This window comes from Centroberyx gerrardi, chromosome 18, assembly GCF_048128805.1.
Source record: "Centroberyx gerrardi isolate f3 chromosome 18, fCenGer3.hap1.cur.20231027, whole genome shotgun sequence".
NCBI lineage: Eukaryota > Metazoa > Chordata > Actinopteri > Beryciformes > Berycidae > Centroberyx > Centroberyx gerrardi.
Genome location: NC_136014.1, coordinates 28,260,014 through 28,280,695, shown reverse-complemented (window position 1 = coordinate 28,280,695; position 20,682 = coordinate 28,260,014). Strand labels below are relative to the sequence as shown.

General features: G+C 43.1%; 1 protein-coding gene across 1 annotated transcript; it reads left to right on the top strand.

Annotated features, from left to right (window-relative positions):
- Positions 1–683: 683 nt before the first annotated feature.
- On the top strand, positions 684–3,371 carry LOC139923365 (uncharacterized). The gene has a single exon (XM_071914105.2). The coding sequence runs from the start codon at positions 934–936 to the stop codon at positions 1,594–1,596; it is 663 nt and encodes a 220-aa protein (XP_071770206.2). The 5' UTR covers positions 684–933; the 3' UTR covers positions 1,597–3,371.
- Positions 3,372–20,682: the final 17,311 nt, after the last annotated feature.

The following is a 20,682-nucleotide window of genomic DNA, read 5'->3' as shown; positions in this document are numbered from 1 at the left end:
GCCAACAGAATTAAACACTCGACTTCCGGACAGAAGTTTCAAAATAAAACCCTTAGTGTTGCCCGGTTATTTTGCAATTCATGTCATACTAATTCAATGTTTTTCTGGTGTCAACCCTAGCTTGAAATTAACTGCTGTCCCTGCTAACAACTGGAGAAGATGAACTGGAGAAAGATAAGGTGAAGTTGTGAATCTAAAAACAAACACTACTGATCCTCCTACAACTAAGAAACACACGGAAAACAAACTGAATGTTCTGATATCGGATCAATATCAGCTCAGCATTATTCAAATGGAGAACACTAAAACATCCAAAGGTTCCAGCTACAGTCCTAAACTATAAGTGAACTTTTGATGTCATTAGCCCATCATGGCTATCATGGCGGCTAGCTTCAGCATGCTAGCTAGCTAGCTAGCTAGGAAGGTTAGCTTTTGCTATAAACAAACTTAACATTTTGGGGCAGAGAGTTTTGTCATTCCTCTTGCAGCCACGAGAGGAAGCACATGAGCACACACCGCGGAGTGATAATACGATTTTGTTTCCAGGTTTGGCAAACATTACGCTTTTATTTTGAAGGCAAAGTCGCGTAGATCCGGGCCGTGGTTAACTCCGTGTAGCTTGACGAGGCTCAGACTGAATAAACCCGGTGAGACTCCAGCTGCTGGAAACAGAAACAGATGAACTGATGAACTGATGAACTGATGAACTGATGAGCTGAAGCTGGACTGAAGACGGACCGGGTCTGCTGATGGACGGATCGGGAGGCTGAGGCACCGCGCCGGGCTGCAGAGGCACCGACCGGACCGGACCGGACCCGACCAGACCTTCTCCTCCTCCACTCCGGATCTGTCCTGAACGGCCGAGGCGGACGTGCAGGAGGACCGCAGGACCAAGAACCGGGCTACCGCGAAGGACCGGGACTCGACCCCAGCATGGAGCGGGGCAAACCGGCCACCTACACCGGCGACCAGAAGGCCAAGCTGCTGGCCAAGACCAACAAGAAGTGGGTGAGACTGGCCACGGTCACCGCGTACGTGCTGTCCGTGTCCCTGGCTGCCGTCATCCTGGCGGTCTACTACAGTCTGATCTGGAAACCAACCGCCGGCCCGGGACACAGCCGGGGACGGAGCCGGCCCGGGACACCGGGGAGGAGCACCGGGACGGATGATAACACGGAGATACGTAGTGATACTAATACTATTATTAACACCGATATTAATACTAACACTGATACTAATATAAATTCTAATACTAACACTACTGATACTGATACTAACAGTAACACTAATGGTAAATCTGTCTCTATATACGTCACACCGGGGGAAGCCCCGGTGAGGCAGACCGGAGGTTTTGGTCAGGTCTCCGCTCCCACCGGGCCGGCCGAGCCGCGGCAGGCCGGGCAGGGCTTCACCGAGCCCGGCCTGAACACCGAGCCTCCTCCCGCTGTCACCGCGGAGGATCCGGCCAACCTGCCGACCCACCGGCAGCAGGAGGCCGGCTGGTGGAGCTCCAGCTCCCCGGAGCCCGAGCCCGAGCCCGGGTCCGGAACGGAGCTGCTCACCGACAGTGTGGGGGTCGTTACTGAGAGAAAGTAATAGATTACTCCTTACTAGTTACTTATTTAAAAAGCCTGTCACTCCCTGCAGCAGCGGCCTGCCTGGTTCCTCTACGACGAACGAACTGCTAATCCCTTAAAATAACCTTAACCTTAACTCCTTAATTAATGCAAAATCCCCTTAAAATTAGTTAAGGGAGTTATTAATGAAGGAGACCCAATTGAAACCCCCTTAAACTCCCCTCAATGTTTGACTTTATAATATAATGAAAAAATTCAGGGAGACAGCAACTTTCCCTTAATAGCTCATTAATATGTAAACCTGCACAGAAGGCACAAAAATCCCTTAATTACTAGTGCCATCAAACCATGAATCAATCCCTTAAAAATCCATAATACTAACTCTTACTTTTTTAAAATCTATGTTATTTTTAATGGATAATTAATATTTATGTAATGGAGAAATTAAGGACATTTCAGGGATAAAATGAAGGGTTTTGGTTTTTGTAGTGGTTAGTAATTAGTCATTCTTTTCATTTTATTACTTAACTTTACCATTTCTGTCAGTTCTATAATGAGCAGTAATTTGTTACTCTACTCTTTCTATTAGTAATTAGTTACTCATTATTCTATTACTTTCCTTCTTCCTCCCTGAGCAGCACTTAGTTACTTTACTCATTATATTACTTCACTTTTTACTCCCTGGCAGCAGCAGGCCTACAGTTACTCTACTCTTTCTATTAGTAATTATTTATTCTACTCAGTTTATTACTTTACTTTTCCTCCTCCTCAGTTCCTCCAGTCGTTCCTCCTCCTCTCTTCTTCTAGCATCACATCAGTCAGGTTCAGGAAACCAAACGGTCTGACGTCAGAGTCCAGAGGAAGAAACTTCTGTCGTTTCTCAGCTGAACTGAATCCTGTTCATGAGGAAACTGAGTCGACCGTCGTGGATCTGGAGGAAACCCATCAGTCACGACCACAAATTACATGACTTGAACATTCAGATTAGTTCAGTTTTTATTCTGCTCTCCTGTGAAAGACGAGACCTATTGATCCCTGTGGATCGATTATTGGTAAAAATGTGATTCCTTCGGGCCTGCGGGCCGACGAGCCACGAAAACACGACTGTATTTTTGTACTGAAGAATTTTACAAAAAATCCACGTGCTTTGAACATACGTTTTTCCATATGTGAACAATTATTTTCACATTGTATTGTGACATCACATGATTTTTACTTGAGATGTGAAAATTTCAATTCATTGGTGAAAATGTTTTTTTTTCCATGTGAATTTTTTTTTCACATTTTCACCTGCCAGTACATACAGTATGAAAATATTTGTTTCACATGTGGAAACTTAATTTCACACGCAAAGAGAATTCACAGGTGAAAATGTTCACATGGGAAATTTCACATTCACATATGAAAACCAACGTGTTAAAAAAGCACATGAGCTTTGAATTCACATGTGGGTTTTTGTAAGAGTGTTTACCGGAGTGTTGCAGACAGGAACGCTCCGGCTGGTTCCTCACAGGTTCCTCTCTGGTTCCTCACAGGTTCCTCTCTGGTTCCTCACAGGTTCCTCTCCGGTTCCTCACAGGTTCCTCTCCGGTTCCTCACAGGTTCCTCTCTGGTTCCTCACAGGTTCCTCTCTGGTTCCTCTCTGGTTCTTTGTCTCTTCATGACGCTCTGAAGTGTTTACTGAAGCTGATGTTGAACTTTTAGCCAAATAAATGAGCTGTTTTATGATACCAATGTGCAATAATCTAATTGTTTAAAGGAAAAATTCAATAATAAAATTCCTTTTTCAGAAAAGTCTTCCTGTTCTTTTTTGGTTGTTGTGTTGAGCTGATTTAATATTCAGACCGAAGCTAAACTCACAATGAAACAGAACATCTTGCTTCCTTCATGTGATGTATTTCCTGTCGAAACAGGATGTTGGGGCGGGGCTTAATGCAGGGAGGGATCAATCAAAAGTGTAAACCAATAGGAGATCAGTTGGAGAGAGAGAAGCCACTTTCTTATTTTGCCTCCTAAGACAAAACTTATAAATCTGTGATTCTTGAAAGCAAAGTTCTCAAATTTGTTCTGAAATATTTATGTATATTTGTGTCTCATGTCTCAAGAAAAGAAGAAACTATTATTATTATTCTCATTATTATTATTGAGGAATCAGATCTCTTCATTAAAATCTCCCTCCATCCTCGAACCTCCACACTGCTGCTTCATATCTCTTAGTTTTATCTTCATTCGAGTCATTCCTGTGACTTTCACACTGAGATCAACAGCAGAAGAAGCTTCCAGTAGTGAGGAGGTCAAAGGTCAGAGGTCACAGCAGCCTGACCACAGATGGAACAAATATTCCTGAGAGCCCAGAACGATCCTGACTCTTTATCCAAACCGTTTCCTTCTGTTCCCATGTGACCCGATGCAGCGACACAACGCCGGAGATGAAGGATAAAGATCCAGGAAGTTTATAACTGGATCTTCATCTTATCTGCTTCACTGAACAAAATTGGGCTCTGTGTCCCTTAATGATTATTTTCCTGTTGTCCTCCTCCTTCTTCTTCTTCTGCCCATTTATAGTTTCAGAACATTCAGTCATGTTGAATCAGAAATAAGCTGTTTAGACAGCTCGGCTTCTGTATTTTGGTTTTTAAAATAAAATTCTGAAATTCAATTCCAGACAGCATTTAAAAACTGAAACCTGCAGAAACCCTGGAAAAATTATGTGAAAGTTTATCTCCTGTCCCACCAAATGTCTTTTTGGTCCAGAAATGGATGTTTGATATATAGTCTAATATAGTTTATTAGGGTTATTTTTTGTTGATATGAAATTCAAAGCCTGTCTGGACCTTTTACCTGTAAAACACAAAAACAGCTGCTGTCAAGACTGGAAGTAACTCATTACATCTACTCACATTACTGTAACTGAGTCACTGTTTTGTGTACTTGTACTTTTTGGAGTATTTTTTAAAGTCAGTAATTCTACTTTCCCTTCAGTCCATCTCTCCTGCAGTTTTGTCCTTCAGTCCATTTTAAATCCATCCATCACAGAACAGATTGTGTCTCTCCATCAGCAACAGAAACTGGATCAACAGAAACTGGATCAACAGAAACTGGATCAACAGAAACTGACAAACTGTGGATCCATTCACAGTGAGAAGAGGAATCTGACTTTACTTTGTTTCTGCACTTTATTTTCTCATTTCTAATGTTTCCAGTGAAAAGAATCTACACTGAACAAAAATATAAATGCAACACTTTTGTTTTTGCTCCCATTTTTCATGAGTTTAAATAAAAGATCAAAGACTTTTTCTATGCACACAAAAGGCTTATTTCTCTCAAATTTTGTTCACAAATTAGTTTAAATCCGTGTTAGTGAGCACTTCTCCTTTGCCAAGATAATCCATCCACCTGACAGGTGTGGCATATCAAGATGCTGATTAAACAGCATGATTATTGCACAGGTGTGCCTTGGGCTGCTCACAATAAAAGGCCGCTCTAAAATGTGCAGTTTTATCACACAACACAACGCCACAGATGTTGTTTTGAGGGAGCGTGCAGTCGGCATGCTGACTGCAGGAATGTCCACCAGAGCTCATGTTGCAGCATGATGATGCACGGCCCCGTGTTGCAAGGATCTGTACACAGTTCCTGGAAGATAAAAACATCTTGTTCTTGCACGGCCTGCAGACTCACCAGACATGTCACCCACTGAGCATGTTTGGGACGCTCTGGATCGGCGTGTACGACAGCGTGTTCCACTTCCTGCCGATATCCAGCAGCTTCTCACAGCCACTGAAGAGGAGTGGACCGACACTCCACAGGCCACAACCAACAACCTGATCAACTCTATGTGAAGGAGATGTGTCGCACTGCATGAGGCAAATGGTGCTCACACCAGATACTGACTGGGTTTCAAAAAATGCAAATCTGTAGCCCTAGTCATGTGAGATCCATAGTTCAGTGCCTAATAAATGTCTTTTTCCAAGATAAAACTGCACATTTTAGAGCGGCCTTTTATTGTGAGCAGCCCAAGGCACACCTGTGCAATAATCATGCTGTTTAATCAGCATCTTGATATGCCACACCTGTCAGGTGGATGGATTATCTTGGCAAAGGAGAAGTGCTCACTAACACGGATTTAAACTAATTTGTGAACAAAATTTGAGAGAAATAAGCCTTTTGTGTGCATAGAAAAAGTCTTAGATCTTTTATTTCAACTCATGAAAAATGGGAGCAAAAACAAAAGTGTTGCGTTTATATTTTTGTTCAGTGTAGTTTGAAGTCTGACCTCTCTCCTGTTAGAACCACATGGAAAAGATCACAGCTAACAACGTTCTCTGTTCTAAAGAGGAACTCAGGAACTTTTACTCTGACGACATTTTAAATCACACACTTTTTACTTTACTGAAGGAGATTTTTACAGCAGTACTTTTACTTCTACTGAAGTAGAACATCACACTGTAAAAACCCTCCATCTTAACGAGTCATCTAGTCTCATATTCAGCCTCAGATCTTCTTGTTGTTAACCCAAGAGAAACATTCTGCAGTGAGGAGAGATAACTCCACTTGTCTCCAATGCAGCTTCACTTGTTTCAGGAGTTTTCTAGAACAGAGTGTCAGTCTGTTGAAACCAGTCAGAATAAGGCAGATCACTGCACTGCTGTCAAGGAAATGACTCTTGATTCTACTAAATTCTTCAAACAAGTTGATTTGCATTGGAAACAAGAGAAATTATCTAACAACACTGGCAGATTTTTTCACTTATTTTAAGAAAATTCAGATTTTAGGAGTCAATAACAGACTAAATGAATTAAGATTTTTTACATTGCAGTAGCAACAGTAACAGCAAAGTAACAATACTTCTATGTGAGTTTCAGTACTCTCTCCACCACTGTACAGTAGGTATTGAATATTTCAGCTGGTGGAAATCACATTTTGTGTATTTTCATCACTCAATGGGATAGACCAGGAAGCCGCTGAAGGTGCTGAGTTTGCTCTGGTCGAAGATGGTCTGGTCGGGCCACATGACGACCCACAGCCGGTCGCCCCGCTCCAGCACCAGCGCCATGCCGTTGGACCCGCCGGCGTGATAGCCGCTCGTCTCGTAGACGCCGAACACGTTCTCGCCGTTCTTAAGCAGCGCTGTGTTCAGCGAGCGCGACTTCCCGACGCAGCCGGTGTAGCGGAGGTAGTAGAGTCCTCTGTTCGGGACGGTGAACACTCCTGCCGACAGACAGCGACAGACGCTTTGAGACGGGCGTCAGGTAGAGATACACTACCAGTCTAAAGTCTGGACACACCACATTTTTCTTTATTTTTACTCTTTTCCACATTTTAGAATAACAGTAAAGACTCAAAACTATGAAATAACACAAATGGAATTATGCAGCGACCAAAAAAGTGTTAAACAAATCAAAACTATCTTATATTTTAGATTCTTTGCCTTGATGGAAAGGCAAAGGCTTTGGAAAGAAATTCATACATAGGATCAACTTCACTATTTATATTTGTCTAAGAAACTCATTTCAAGCATTTAAGCAGAAGACTGTAGATCAGAATGCTTTAAGAGAATGAAACAGAACATTCAGTCAGGTTCAGACTGTGGCTGCTGGTGTTTTCAATGTACTTTGATATCAAAATGTGTTCATGTGTGCTCACTAATAATTATACTGCACATTTTAGAGTGGCCTTTTATTGTGAGCAGCCCAAGGCACACCTGTGCAATAATCATGCTGTTTAATCAGCATCTTGATATGCCACACCTGTCAGGTGGATGGATTATCTTGGCAAAGCAGAAGTGCTCACTAACACGGATTTAAACTAATTTGTGAACAAAATTTGAGAGAAATAAGCCTTTTGTGTGCATAGAAAAAATCTTAGATCTTTTATTTCAACTCATGAAAAATGGGAGCAAAACCAAAAGTGTTGCGTTTATATTTTTGTTCAGTGTATAATAATACATTTTATTTATATAGTGCGAGACTTTTAGTTACAAAATACTTTACAGACAACACAACTATAATAAAAAGATGGCACAAAGATTCAGAATAAAATGCCAGACAATTAAAAACAGGGTTAGAAAGAATGAAAGAGGCAAAAACAACGGGTATGAAATAATAAAGAACAAATTATATACTAACCTACGTGTAATTGCGTTTTAATTTGCGAAGTTGTAAATTTGATATTTCCGACAGCACTTGGTGTAACGGTGTAACCCGCCTTTCTTCCCGTGTCTGTCCTGCTCTACAGTACTGAACCCCTAGAGGGCGCTCTGGACGGTTTCACCATGTTTAGACAGACCATCCAACTCCTTTATAACCACAGAGGAGAGGGGAGGCCTGCTTTACACCAGATGACCTTTAACATGTACTTGTTTTTTGATTTTAAAATCCAAACTCTCCGGTGTCAAACCTAGCTTGAACCGAGCTGCTAAATAAAAAGCGATGGATGAGACAGTAAAGTGTTTTGAGGATTACTTCCTGTCAGCTGACTGACGGGAGGCGGAGCGGAGCTGAGATGAAAACACTCGACTCAGATTCATGCTTCCTGTGATGGATTCTCTCGCTCTGTGGAAGTTTGTTTTTCATCCTGGAGAAGAACGAATGAAGAAAACGATCTGAATCTGAACTCTGCTGACTGTGCAGAGACACAGAGGAAGCTGGACTTAAAACACACTGATAGTATCACTACAAAACTAAACCATTCATTTAACTCCTGAAATGTCCTTAATTTCTCCATTATGTAAACATTAATTATTCATGGGTTGATTCACAGAGACACTAGTAATTAAGGGATTTTTCATGTCTTTTGTGCAGGTTTACAGGTTTATTAAGTGGAAATTAATGGAAAATTTGTGTCCCTGAATTTTTCATTAAATCAGAAAGTAAAGAGTCAAGATTAAGGGGTGTTTAAGGAGGTTTTGATGTGGTCTCCTCCATTAATAACTGCCTTAATTTATTTTAAGGGGATGTTGCATGAATTTAGGGGTGAATTCATGTAAATTAATGAAAATGTAAGGTTATTTTAAGGGATTACTGGTTCATAAGTATCCTTTGACACGAGTTAGCAAAGTAAAAACCAATTCCATTTGAGATAAAACGCAACGAGCCGAGCTTTATGGAAACTATCAGCACAGCAGATTCATCTGAACCCTCCTGTGTGTCATCTCATCACAGCAGTGACACAGGAGCAGCAGGTGAGCTTTACCTGTGGCCGGGTCGTACGCGCTGCCAATGTTTGTCGTCACCTTCCTGAAGATCAGGACGATGGTTTCGTTGTACGGTCCGAAATAGCTGTCGGCTTCTTCAGTCACAAGTGAGGCGGAGAAAGCCACTTTGTTTGTACCTGAGGAGACACGGAGTCAAATAACATAAAAACCAGGCTGGAGTTACATTCACTCACTTTACTGTAACTGAGTACATTTTTCTGAATATTCTTTTCCCTTCAGTCCATTTTAAATCCATCCATCACAGAACAGATCGTGTCTCTCCATCAGCAACAGAAACTGGATCAACAGAAACTGGATCAACAGAAACTGGATCAACAGAAACTGACAAACTGTGGATCCATTCACAGTGAGAAGAGGAATCTGACTTTACTTTGTTTCTGCACTTTATTTTGTCGTTTCTAATGTTTCCAGTGAAAAGACTCTAGTTTGAACTCTGACCTCTCTCCTGTTAGAATCACATGGAAAAGATCACAGCTAACAACGTTCTCTGTTCTAAAGAGGAACTCAGGAACTTTTACTCTGACCACATTTTAAATCACACACTTTGTACTTTTACTGAAGGACATTTTTACACCAGAAGTTTTCTCTCTACTTCAGTAAAATATGAACAAAGTACTTCAGTGGGACAGTCTGGTTCTCTTTCCACCTCTGTAATAACTCAGAGTGTAACGTGTGTTCACACCGGTCCTCGTTCACCAGCTGCTGAGGAAAAAAGCGCAGAGTCGACCGTGGAAACGATCCACGTCTGAGTCGTGAAATTTTCTCACTCCACCAAAATACCAAAATGAGTGCAAATTACATCACATAAATCAGATGCAGCCGTTGTTTGAGCACCGTGTGCAAACTATTAATGATTTACATATGACACCCAAAATGATGCGTGTTTGCTGACTCTTGGCCTATAAACAGGAAGGCTTGGCACAACATTCAGGTCTTCTAGTAGCGGGAGATCTGCGTCCAATCATCCAGTTATGATCTGTGCCTCCATAAAGAGCCTATAACAGGCTATTTATTCACATTTTTAATGCAAAAAATCCACAATAAAGCACTGAATATTACATTTCAAAAATGTGGCGCGAAAACCATGAGAAGAGGGTGATGAGATGTGGTTAAATGTGGCGAGAAAAAATAATATGCCGTTATACTTTGTCACAGAGCATGAGGAAATTCTTCAATATTCTGTAATTCCATTCGTTTTTCATGCGCAACGCAAATATATAATGCTTTTCTGAAAAGTTAAACATTTCTCAACTTTTGAAAGCGTTCCGCTCTGCCGAAAAAAAACGGCGGCTGCAGCGCTCTCTGGAAGCGGCCGCAAGGCGCACAAAAGGCGGGCGCTCCCGAAAAACGCTGCAGATCTGCAGCCGGCGTTTTTTCCGGCAGAGCGGAACGCTTTTAATGAGGAAGGGCGCTGGCGGTTGGAGAAAACGCTGTGTGAACGCAGCCTAAAGCCGCGGCCACACTGATCCGTTCATTTCTATTCATTTTCAATGAGAGCTGTCTGTTGTCCGGGCAACGCTGATGACGCGTCCGTCTCCGTCAGATTTCCGTCTGTTTTGACGGACAGAAAGTTCAACCCAGCTGAACTTGTTCTGGACGGACGGATTCGTCACCGTCCGTTCAGCGAATTAGAGGCGTTCCTACTTTGTTTTTAAATCATGAACACGTTGACGTTCCAAAACAGCCCAACGGACAGAAATCCGTCCGTCAGTAATTCTGTCCGTTTTCTAACGGATCGGTGTTGTGATGTCGTGATGAAGTCCTGACGCCAACTCTACCGTCACACTGCCGCTCCAGTTTCTCCACTCTGGCCACCAGCTGCTGCAGCAGCTCTCGGTCCGACGGTGTCGTGTTTCCTGCAGAGAAACCGCCGTCGGGTCCGTCTGTCGGAAGCTGAGCCTGAAGAGCGGCCAGGCCGCCGCACGCCATCAGCACCAGGAACCAGGCCATCTCGCTCCGACCGCGGCAGCCGGTGAACGAAGAGGAAGAAACGGCGAACTGAACGGTCCGGTCGTTTATAAAACCAGAAGCTCACGTGACGTCCGACCCGGCCGCAATAAAATCGATGTGTTTGAACATCGTGAAGTTCATTTGACTTTGTACCTTTGTTTGTTTGAACAGCGGCTAAAATTTAGTGTTTACTGTCATTTCCTGATCCACTGCTGATTCCTCAGATGTCAGATTAGCACCGACAGGAAGAAGAAACAGTTTAATTCATGTAGACGAACTAAGAAGGTAAATTAGAGGCGGGGACTCGAGTCACATGACTTGGACTTGGTGTTTCCGTGTCCAACTTTTCCACAGCAGAGAAGTCAGAGTTGTGTGTCTGACGGTCGGACGTCAGTCAGAATCCATCAGCCGCTAATCTGCTGATGAGGCTCAGCGCCCCTTTAATCTCCGCAGACGAGCTGCAGGTGCTGAAATCCCCAAATCATTCAACAATTCCTCCATTTATTACACACACACACACACACACACACACACACACACACACACACACACACACACACACACACACACACACACACACACGACTGCCATGGGTTTAACGGCTTCCCATAGACAACCAGCGAGGCTCTGATCAATTCTACAATAAATGTGTGATGAATCAAACTGCCTCATATCCATCATGTCAGACTGGACCAATTCCCATTTTCAGGCCAATATCAGACCCAAATATCAGTCTAATCCAAACACTGTGCTGCTCGAACCTGTGATGATGAGGTCACAGGACGCTCCCTCTCTGCTCCGCTCCCCTCACCTTCAGTTTAATCCTAATCCGTCCGCCGCGCCGGCAGCCGGCAGCTCAGCCGTGTTTCAGTTTAACCTGAGCCGGAAGACAGTCGGCCAGAAAACAATTCAATCAATCGATCAATACAGCTGCAGAGGAGCGGGGGGGAGGAACCGGCCGGGCTGCAGCTCCGGTGTCACGACCGACTCAGGAAGAGCAGACTGATGTGAACTCACGTATCAAGTATCTGTACATGACTTTTTTAGATGACTACTTTTACTTTTCTACTTTAAATTGAAGACCATGTACTTTTATACTTTGACTTGAGTACAGGATCTGAAACGGTACTTCAACTTTTACCAGAGTGTATTTTTAGACGAGTATCTGCAGGTTTACTTTGAGTAAGGACTTGTGTACTTTACCTGCTCTGCTCCCACTGAACAAACAGAGAGAAAAACGCTCCTGAAGCCGAGCGTCAAAATGCCAAAACAGACACTGATAATGGTCAGTGAGATGGTCCCAAGTCTAAATGTAGATTACCAAGTCAAGTCCAAGTCATTAATGTCAAGTCTCAAGTCTAAATGTAGAACAGCAAGTCAAGTCAGAACAAATCAAGAGTCCAGTATCAATTTAATATGTTAAAGAAAACTAAATATCTAGGACTTTTCAATGCAATATGGTTTTAATAGGATAAAAACTTGGTAAGAGCATCATGAGTTTGATTTCTATAATCAGTTTCAACTTCAATAAATTCAATCATTCCATACAAATTCAGAAAACAGAATTTAAATTCAGTCGTCCGCTGGAACAAATCTCATCACTTTCAATCTAAGTCATTTACACAAACACAAGATCTCAAGTCAAGACTTTAGAAACCTTTTCAAGTCATCAAAGTACAAGTCAGAGTCAAGTCCCAAGTCACCAGAACCCAAGTCAAGTCAAGTCTCAAGTCTTCTCTTCATGCATCAAGTCAAGTCTCAAGCTATTAAAACTGTGACTGGAGTCCAAGTCATGTGACTCGAGTCCCTACCTCTGATGAACATCCAAACGTCCCATTTCTATTTTTGTTCTGAAACAGGATCCATCAGTCTAACAGGTTTCCATCTGACTGCGGCTCGACTCGCTTTAATCACTTTAATCCCGTCAAGTGGGATTTGAATCCGTCATTAAATCTCTCTCTCTGTTATCGACAGTTTGTTTTTTAACCAAATGGTCGGCACTTTTACTTCAACTTCAAATATCAGTAAAGTAACAAAGTACTTACACTTAACAAAAGTGTCAAATGATTAGATTTTCCATACAGTTAGCGACAAAACATTTATTTCATTATAAAATGTTACATGAATATAATTTCACTTGTTCGCAGCATCGGCAGCAGGAACAGGAAGTGTTCAGAGCCGTACCTCCACACACAGATGGAAACCAAGACCAGGTTTCAGCTCCCAGTCCGGTCTGCCTCTCTGCTGCCGTCCTGCAGCTTCTAGCTGCTCTGGATCTATTCCTCCAGCTGGAGCCTGGGGAGACAACAATACCTTTATTTATATGATAAAGACATCTCTAAAGAAAAAAATGCACTGGGAAGTAGAGCTGCAGCTAATTATTTTCATTATCGATTAATATATCTATTTTTTAGATTAATTGCTTAATCATTTAGTCTATAAAATGTCTAAAATAAAGACGAATGTCCGTCACAGTTCAGAGTCCAAAGTGATTCTTCAGGTTTCTTCTTCAGTCTGACAAAGGATTCATTTAATAATGAGATGAAACAGAGAAAAAAACAGTGAATGAATATGAATTTCCGTGTTTTCCCATTCCTGTGCAAATAAAGTGTATAATTGTTATTATCTATTATTATTTTTATTTAACCAGCTGAGTGGACGGTCAGGCAGAGCACTGAACATTATGAAAGCTGCAGTTCCAGTTCATAGGGATCTGGTTTGACAGAAAGCCTCGCAGCGCCCCCGTGTGGACAGAGCTGTGAACTGCAGCGTGTAAACTGCAGGTTCAGAGGAATAACTCACACACTGGAAGATGATCCATCCTACATTACAGAAACAGATAAAGCCCGAACATTTAGGGTTTGACGGACAGATTGTTTGGACTGTTCTGCTGCTACATGAGGCCGATACTGTCCTTTCATTAAAAACCGGACATCAACCTGTTAATGTCGTCCATTGCTTGGAGAACTGATGAGAAGAACGCATTAATCCTGCTGAGAAAACACAGGAACGCCGAAAACAGACGGTGAACCTTTACCTTTCCTCGTGGGGAAATTAGGTATTTTACAAGATCCAGCAGGACAAAAAGACAAATTAAATTTAATATAAGCAAGAGAAACAATAAAAAAAAACAAAAAAAAAACATTATAAGCGATGAATTAGTAATCATTTGTGGGGTTCTAAAAATGTCAGCTGGTGACAATTTGAAGGGATTACCTGACAGGGAGGACGGGTTACAACTGGAGCTGCTTGGGAGTCATGTGACTTTTGTGTACATGCTGTGATTGGCTGTGAACTGTAATGTAAGAACCTGACAGACCCGGTCTGCACCGACACTCCGGGGCTCATTAACGTCCCGGCTGCTCAGACAGCAGTCAGGAAGTCAGACCGCAAGAATGAACCGTTCCTCCATTTTTAAAACTCACTGACAACAGAACAAACTGTCATTTCACTGTCAGGCGACATGTTGTCCACTGATGGATCAGCTGTGTGGCGAAACTCTGCGTCACCGTGTCAAAAAGTTCAAGACAGCTCACCTCTGTCTGAGCGGGCCGAGAGCGAGCGGCGTCTCGCTCCGCCTGCCGCTCCTCCGCGTCTCCTCGCTCACCTCGCAATGAAAATGAACGAGGACCGTGGAAAAAGCTCTTTACCTGCGTGTCGCTCCAAGTCCGTCTCCTGCTGCTGCGTTTCTTCCTCCACCTCCTTTTCTTGCTCCTCCTCCCCAGCAGGGGGCGCTGCTGCAGACAGACAGGAGGCGAGGCGAGGTCAGGACGGGTTTCCTCACTTTCATTTGTTTTAAATTACACAGAAGAAGAAGACAAGAACAAACAGCAGGATCTGATCTGATCTGACCTGAGCCTCCTGGTTGCCGACGGTGATGCCGTTCTTCCAGCGCTTCCAGTGGGCGGAGTCAGTGTTGCTGTAGGCAGAGTCCTTGTTACTGTGGGCGAAGCGAGTGTTGTGGGCGGTGCCAGTGTTGCTGTGGGCGGAGTCAGTGTTGCTGTGGGCGGAGTCAGTGTTGCTGTGGGCGGAGCGAGTGTTGTGGGCGGTGCCAGTGTTGCTGTGGGCGGAGTCAGTGTTGCTGTGGGCGGAGCGAGTGTTGTGGGCGGTGCCAGTGTTGCTGTGGGCGGAGTCAGTGTTGCTGTGGGCGGAGCGAGTGTTGTGGGCGGTGCCAGTGTTGCTGTGGGCGGAGCGAGTGTTGTGGGCGGTGCCAGTGTTGCTGTGGGCGGAGTCAGCGTTGTGGGCGGTGCCAGTGTTGCTGTGGGCGGAGCGAGTGTTGCTGTGGGTGGAGCGAGTGTTGTGGGCGGTGCCAGTGTTGCTGTGGGCGGAGCGAGTGTTGTGGGCGGTGCCAGTGTTGCTGTGGGCGGAGTCAGCGTTGTGGGCGGTGCCAGTGTTGCTGTGGGCGGAGCGAGTGTTGTGGGCGGTGCCAGTGTTGCTGTGGGTGGTGTCAGTGTTGCTGTGGGCGGAGTCAGTGTTGCCGTGGGTGGAGCGAGTGTTGTGGACGGTGTCAGTGTTGCTGTGGGTGGTGTCAGTGTTGCTGTGGGCGGAGTCAGTGTTGCCGTGGGTGGAGCCAGTGTTGTGGGCGGAGTGGGAGGCACGCTGCTCCCTCTGCCTCTTATCCTCGTCCATTTCCTGTCAGGACAGGAAGGGACAGACTCAGATTGTTTGATCTGTTCAGAAGAAAAACATCAGGAGACGAGCTCGGTCCTCCATATGATCACAGCATTCTGAGCTGAATCTGAATGAAGTTACTACAAATCTCTTCTCATTTCCCCAAAAGGAGAAGCGCTGTAATAAACGTCTTTCTCTCTCTGTTGTTTAAAACTCTCCTTACAGTTTCTAGAAGCTAAACCAGTGTTTTATCATTTTGTTTAAGAAAAAAGTAATCGGTCTCATGATTGATATGATAAATTAGTTGTTAATTAGTTTGAAGCATATTACAGTACTTAATCTTTTTAAGTGTGTATCTATGTAGCATGTACTATATATAGAATGTATGTATGTATGTATGAAGTAGGTATGTAGTTTTTTATATTTTATGGATGGGAAAGTGCAATTGTGGAAGATGATGTGTATTTATGTGTATTTGTGTATTTTGTACAGCCGGCACTGTTGTGTCCAACACAAATTCCGGGACAATAAAGTCTAAAGCTTATCTAATCTAATCTAATCTAGCTGTTAGTTAGCAATATATGTTGAGATCATTTTGGTCAAAATAATCATGAACTCTGAACATCCAGCAGATGAATCAGTTGGTTCCCAGCAGCTGCTCACCTGGAACCTTTGCAGCCATAAAGCGTTCTTCCACTGGATCAGCCTGATCCTGCTGTCCAGGTCGAAGAACTCCACAGGGAGCCGAGCAGGAAGAGGAAGAGGAAGAGGCTGAGCAGGAAGAGGAAGAGGCTGAGCAGGAAGAGGAAGAGGAAGAGGCTGAGCAGGAAGAGGAAGAGGCTGAGCAGGAAGAGGAAGAGGAAGAGGCTGAGCAGGAAAAGGAACACGAAGAGGCTGAGTAGGACGTTCAGCAGCAGCAGGAACAGGTCCAGACTGGAGCCGGACGCTCGGTCCACCGGGGACCTGCCAGAGGGACGGACCAGGAAGAACTTCAATAAAGCAGCTAGTGATGGGTGATGTGGTAACATTGTTCGATATCAATATATATCACGATATATATCAAGAATAGACACATGTATGAGAATAAGAGCTTCAGTGTGCGGTGGAAAACAGAATGCCTCCTGTGAAGCTTCAATGAGATCAAACTGCAGTGAAACAACAGGTGGAGAGGAAGAGTTCACCTGGACAGGTGAGCAGCAGAGTGACTGGGTGGAGGAGCCACTGGAGAGGAAGGTGCAGTCCGGCTGATGCATCATCGTCATCATCATCACTGTTACACTGAGTGAACACACAGCAGGTCAGTCTGTCTGGAGGGAAACATACAGGTACGCTTTTCTGAAGTCAGAACAGGTTTCTGTTCTTATTGCTGTTTGTTTGCAGCTCCCAGATTAACACCAACATGGTATTTGTAGTATAATTCATGTTTTTTTTTCTTCATAAAATACAATTTATTTTGTTTATATTAGTGGTTGTTTGCCACATGATGATCTTTGTATTTAACACTATCTACATCACTGTGATAACAGTTTTAGTGTGGAAGCTAAAGCCAAGCTGCTGTTTGTTTAGCTAGCTGTTAGCTCGGTGCTGTTAGCTAACGTTAGCAGTCAGCTAACTGAGCTTTCCTACCGTTAGCCTAGCTAGTAACTTTTCAATCAACTTCTAACCTCACACATCTAACCAGCCTTTACATCACCTCGGAAAATTCTGTTTTATAGATTTAACTTAACAAGTTAACATTAAGTTAGTTCAAAGTAATGCCATTTTATTTATAGTTTTTAGTTGGTTTTTTTACCTTGCTTTCAATAACTTTACAGGCCGATTTTACCTTTTTTACTAATTTGTTAAGTGCTTTGAACAACAAATTGAGAAATTGCGCAACAACTTCACTAAAACCCGTGCTGACCAAACGATGGACATCAAGCTAACTTAGCTAGTTAGCTAACAGTTAACATTACCTCTGGTTTTCTGCTGTTCATCTGTCAACTCTACCGATAACGTTAAGGAACTTTGCTTTCTGCTTTTTTTCCCCCAACAGATTTTAAATAAAAACTTGTTTACCATCAGTTCTGGACCGCGCCACGCCCCCTGCAGGTCTCTCATGTCTGTTCAACAAGAGTCTAAACATTAATATAGAACCTCTTGGTCTGAACAGCCGCGACGTGGAAGCGCCTCTGGCGGGAATCGAACTCCGGTCTCCCGCTTCAGGAAGGTCTATCTGCAGCCTGCCTGCCGGCCACGTGACCTACTTTAATACATCCATGCACGTGACCCATAACGTGGAGAACAGAGCGACCGACCGACAATACGTTATCATCCATAAAGATCCTAAAAATCCGTCAATTTAATAATACCTTGTTGTACACAGAAGAACAGGATACAAGATATCTGAATCATTAGCATCTCCTGATAATAAACCTATAAATTCGGCGTGTAGATAATTCACCAAGCAGCACTTTGTTTTAATAAAATCTAAACTTGGGAATAACATTAAAGTTGAAATAAAAGCTGCTTGGTGGATAGGATATATGCCGAATTCAACAGAATCTCCTGTGGATTCAGAAGAGTCTTCGGTTTTGTTCCACCAGGTCTGATCGTTTGCTGATGAGCAAGGCAACGTTAAATTGCCAGATTTTTGAATGGAGTTTGGCGTAACTGTCTATATACATCATTATGTAATTAACTGCTCTGCGGCCACAGGTGTTTTTATATTATATTATATTTATATTATAATCTTACACCATTCATATTTAAACTAGGCCTACTGTCATGTTTGATTAACCACTATAGTCACTGTGTGTTTATGTATTATATCATTAATATTTAAACTACTTTTATCCACGGGTATGTGTTTATATTATATCATACATATTCAAATTAACTGTTATAGTCACGTGTGTGTTTATCAGGTATTGGTTTCAAACGTTCCTTAACCAACTATGTTTTCATGTTTTCTGCCTAAATGGAAATGAAGCTACAACTTCCAGATACTGTGAAACTTTCACTGAAACCTGGAGGTGGAGCCCCGATGACACCACATGATGTGCTGTGTCCCTGTGAAATAAACCACAGACACTGACAGACAAAGACAAAAACCCCCCAGAAAATTTACAGACATTTTTCACAATCAGAAATTCACTTGGTTTATTAAGAGCTTAAGAAAGGCTTGTGTTTTTCCAAGAGAACATCATGGGTCATTTTCAAAACTCCTTTCAATAAACCAACTGACCGAACAGTCAGATCAGTTACCCAACAATACAAAACTTCAGAGCTTGAATCTGCCGACACAGTAAAACCCCGACCCACCAGAGACAGGTGTGGTGAACTAATGAGATGCCGCTTCGCTCTCTGAATCAGGACAGCAGGCCGACTTTTACAGAGACGTTCAGGGCCGTTACTGTGCAAAACAACTCATGTCACCTAAACACAGAGAAACAACAACTGGACGTATCTGAAAGGGAGTGTTGACATCATTTAAGGTGACGCTTTAACATGAACGTTCTGCATCATGACACCACCAGGGCAGGAAAACACATTTCTGTCCAGCGGCCACAGAAACTGGTCCATCCACACATCAAGCAGCCGGCTCGAGGTCTGGGACTCCACATGACCGCTGGTTAGCTGTGGAGTCGACTAACTAACCACAAACAAACTCTTACCAGTATTTGGCAGGTTGTAGCTTACCAGCCTGGTTACTGCAGGCCTACGCAGCATTAATAGCAAAATGACTGAAGTGCAGCAAAAACACAAAAACAAGTGTAAAAAGAAGAAAGCGACGGATCTAGTGACCGACAAACTGCACTAAGCAGAAACAGGCGGTGAGGATTAGTTTGACCACAGCACACTGCAGACCTGCGGGACCGGGACAGACTGGGACAAGATAACTGAGATACTGGAGGTTTGGGTTGGTTCTGAACGCGTTTTAGTTGGTTCTGAACTGTTCTGGATTGGTTCTGAACTGGTTTGGGTTGGTTCTGAACTGGTTTGGGTTGGTTCTGAACTGTTCTGGATTGGTTTTGAACTGGTTTGGGTTGGTTCTGAACTGTTCTGGATTGGTTCTGAACTGGTTTGGATTGGTTCTGAACTGGTTTGGGTTGGTTTTGAACTAGTTTAGGTTGGTGTTTAACTGGTTTGGCTTGGTTCTGAATTGGTTTAGGTTTGTTCTGTCCTGCTTTGAGTTGGTTCTGTACTGGTTTAGGTTAGTTTAAAACGAGTTTAAGTTGGTTCTGAACTGATTTGGGTTAGTTTTGAACCAGTTGGGTTAGTTCTATCCTGGCTTAAGTTGGTTCTCTACTAGTTGGGTTGGTTCTGAACTGGTTTAGGGTTGTTCTGAACTAGTTTGAGTTAGTTTTGAACTGGTTTAGGTTGGTTATGTCCTGGCTTAAGTTGGTTCTCTACTAGTTGGGTTGGTTCTGAACTGGTTTAGGGTTGTTCTGAACTGGTTTGAGTTAGTTTTGAACTGGTTTAGGTTGGGTCTGTCCTGGTTTAAGTTGGTTCTCTACTAGTTGGGTTGGTTCTGAACTGGTTTAGGGTTGTTCTGAACTGGTTTGAGTTAGTTTTGAACTGGTTTAGGTTGGTTCTGTCCTGGTTTAAGTTGGTTCTCTACTAGTTGGGTTAGTTTTGAACTGGTTTAGGTTGGTTCTGAACTGATTTAGGAAGTAATGTGCATGACAATCTGGCTTTTGGTGAGGGACGCATTTTAATGGAGGTAAATTCCAGCTCTATCAGATCTAGAAACAATCCAGACATGAGATGCATGTTAATGCAGGTGGAACTGAGACCAAAGGGGTCTATAGTTTTTGTCATCTTGATTTTTGCGTGTTTCCTTTGAGGTAAGGTGCTTTATAAGCCCATAATTGTATTTTTCTTTTATAAACGTAGCTAGTAAATCAATTATTTTGTCCATATCCTGTAAGCGCTCAGTCCTGCTGCCTGCTGAACGATCACAACCTCTGAAGAGATGAAGGTGAAGCTGCAGACTTACAAATTTCAAAAGCAAGTTAACTGTGAAACTGCAAATGGAATTCAAACATCACTGATCAACTTCACAGAAAAAAAGTATCCACAAAATATACTGTATGCTGTTGATGTTCCTTAAGTTTGGCTGTATCCATTAAGTAAAGTAATCCTGTTGAACCAAATCTGAAATCGAGTCTGCTTTAAATTGACAAGCAGAACACAGCTGGACTGAGGAGAACTGTGATGATTCATAAGGCTTTAGAGTAAATGAACCTGTAATGTCCTGTGGCGAGTTACAAGATAAAAACAACACAGCATGTCGAGTCCGGCATGTCGGCACCAGACCTGGTCCCAACAAGCCGACCATTTCTA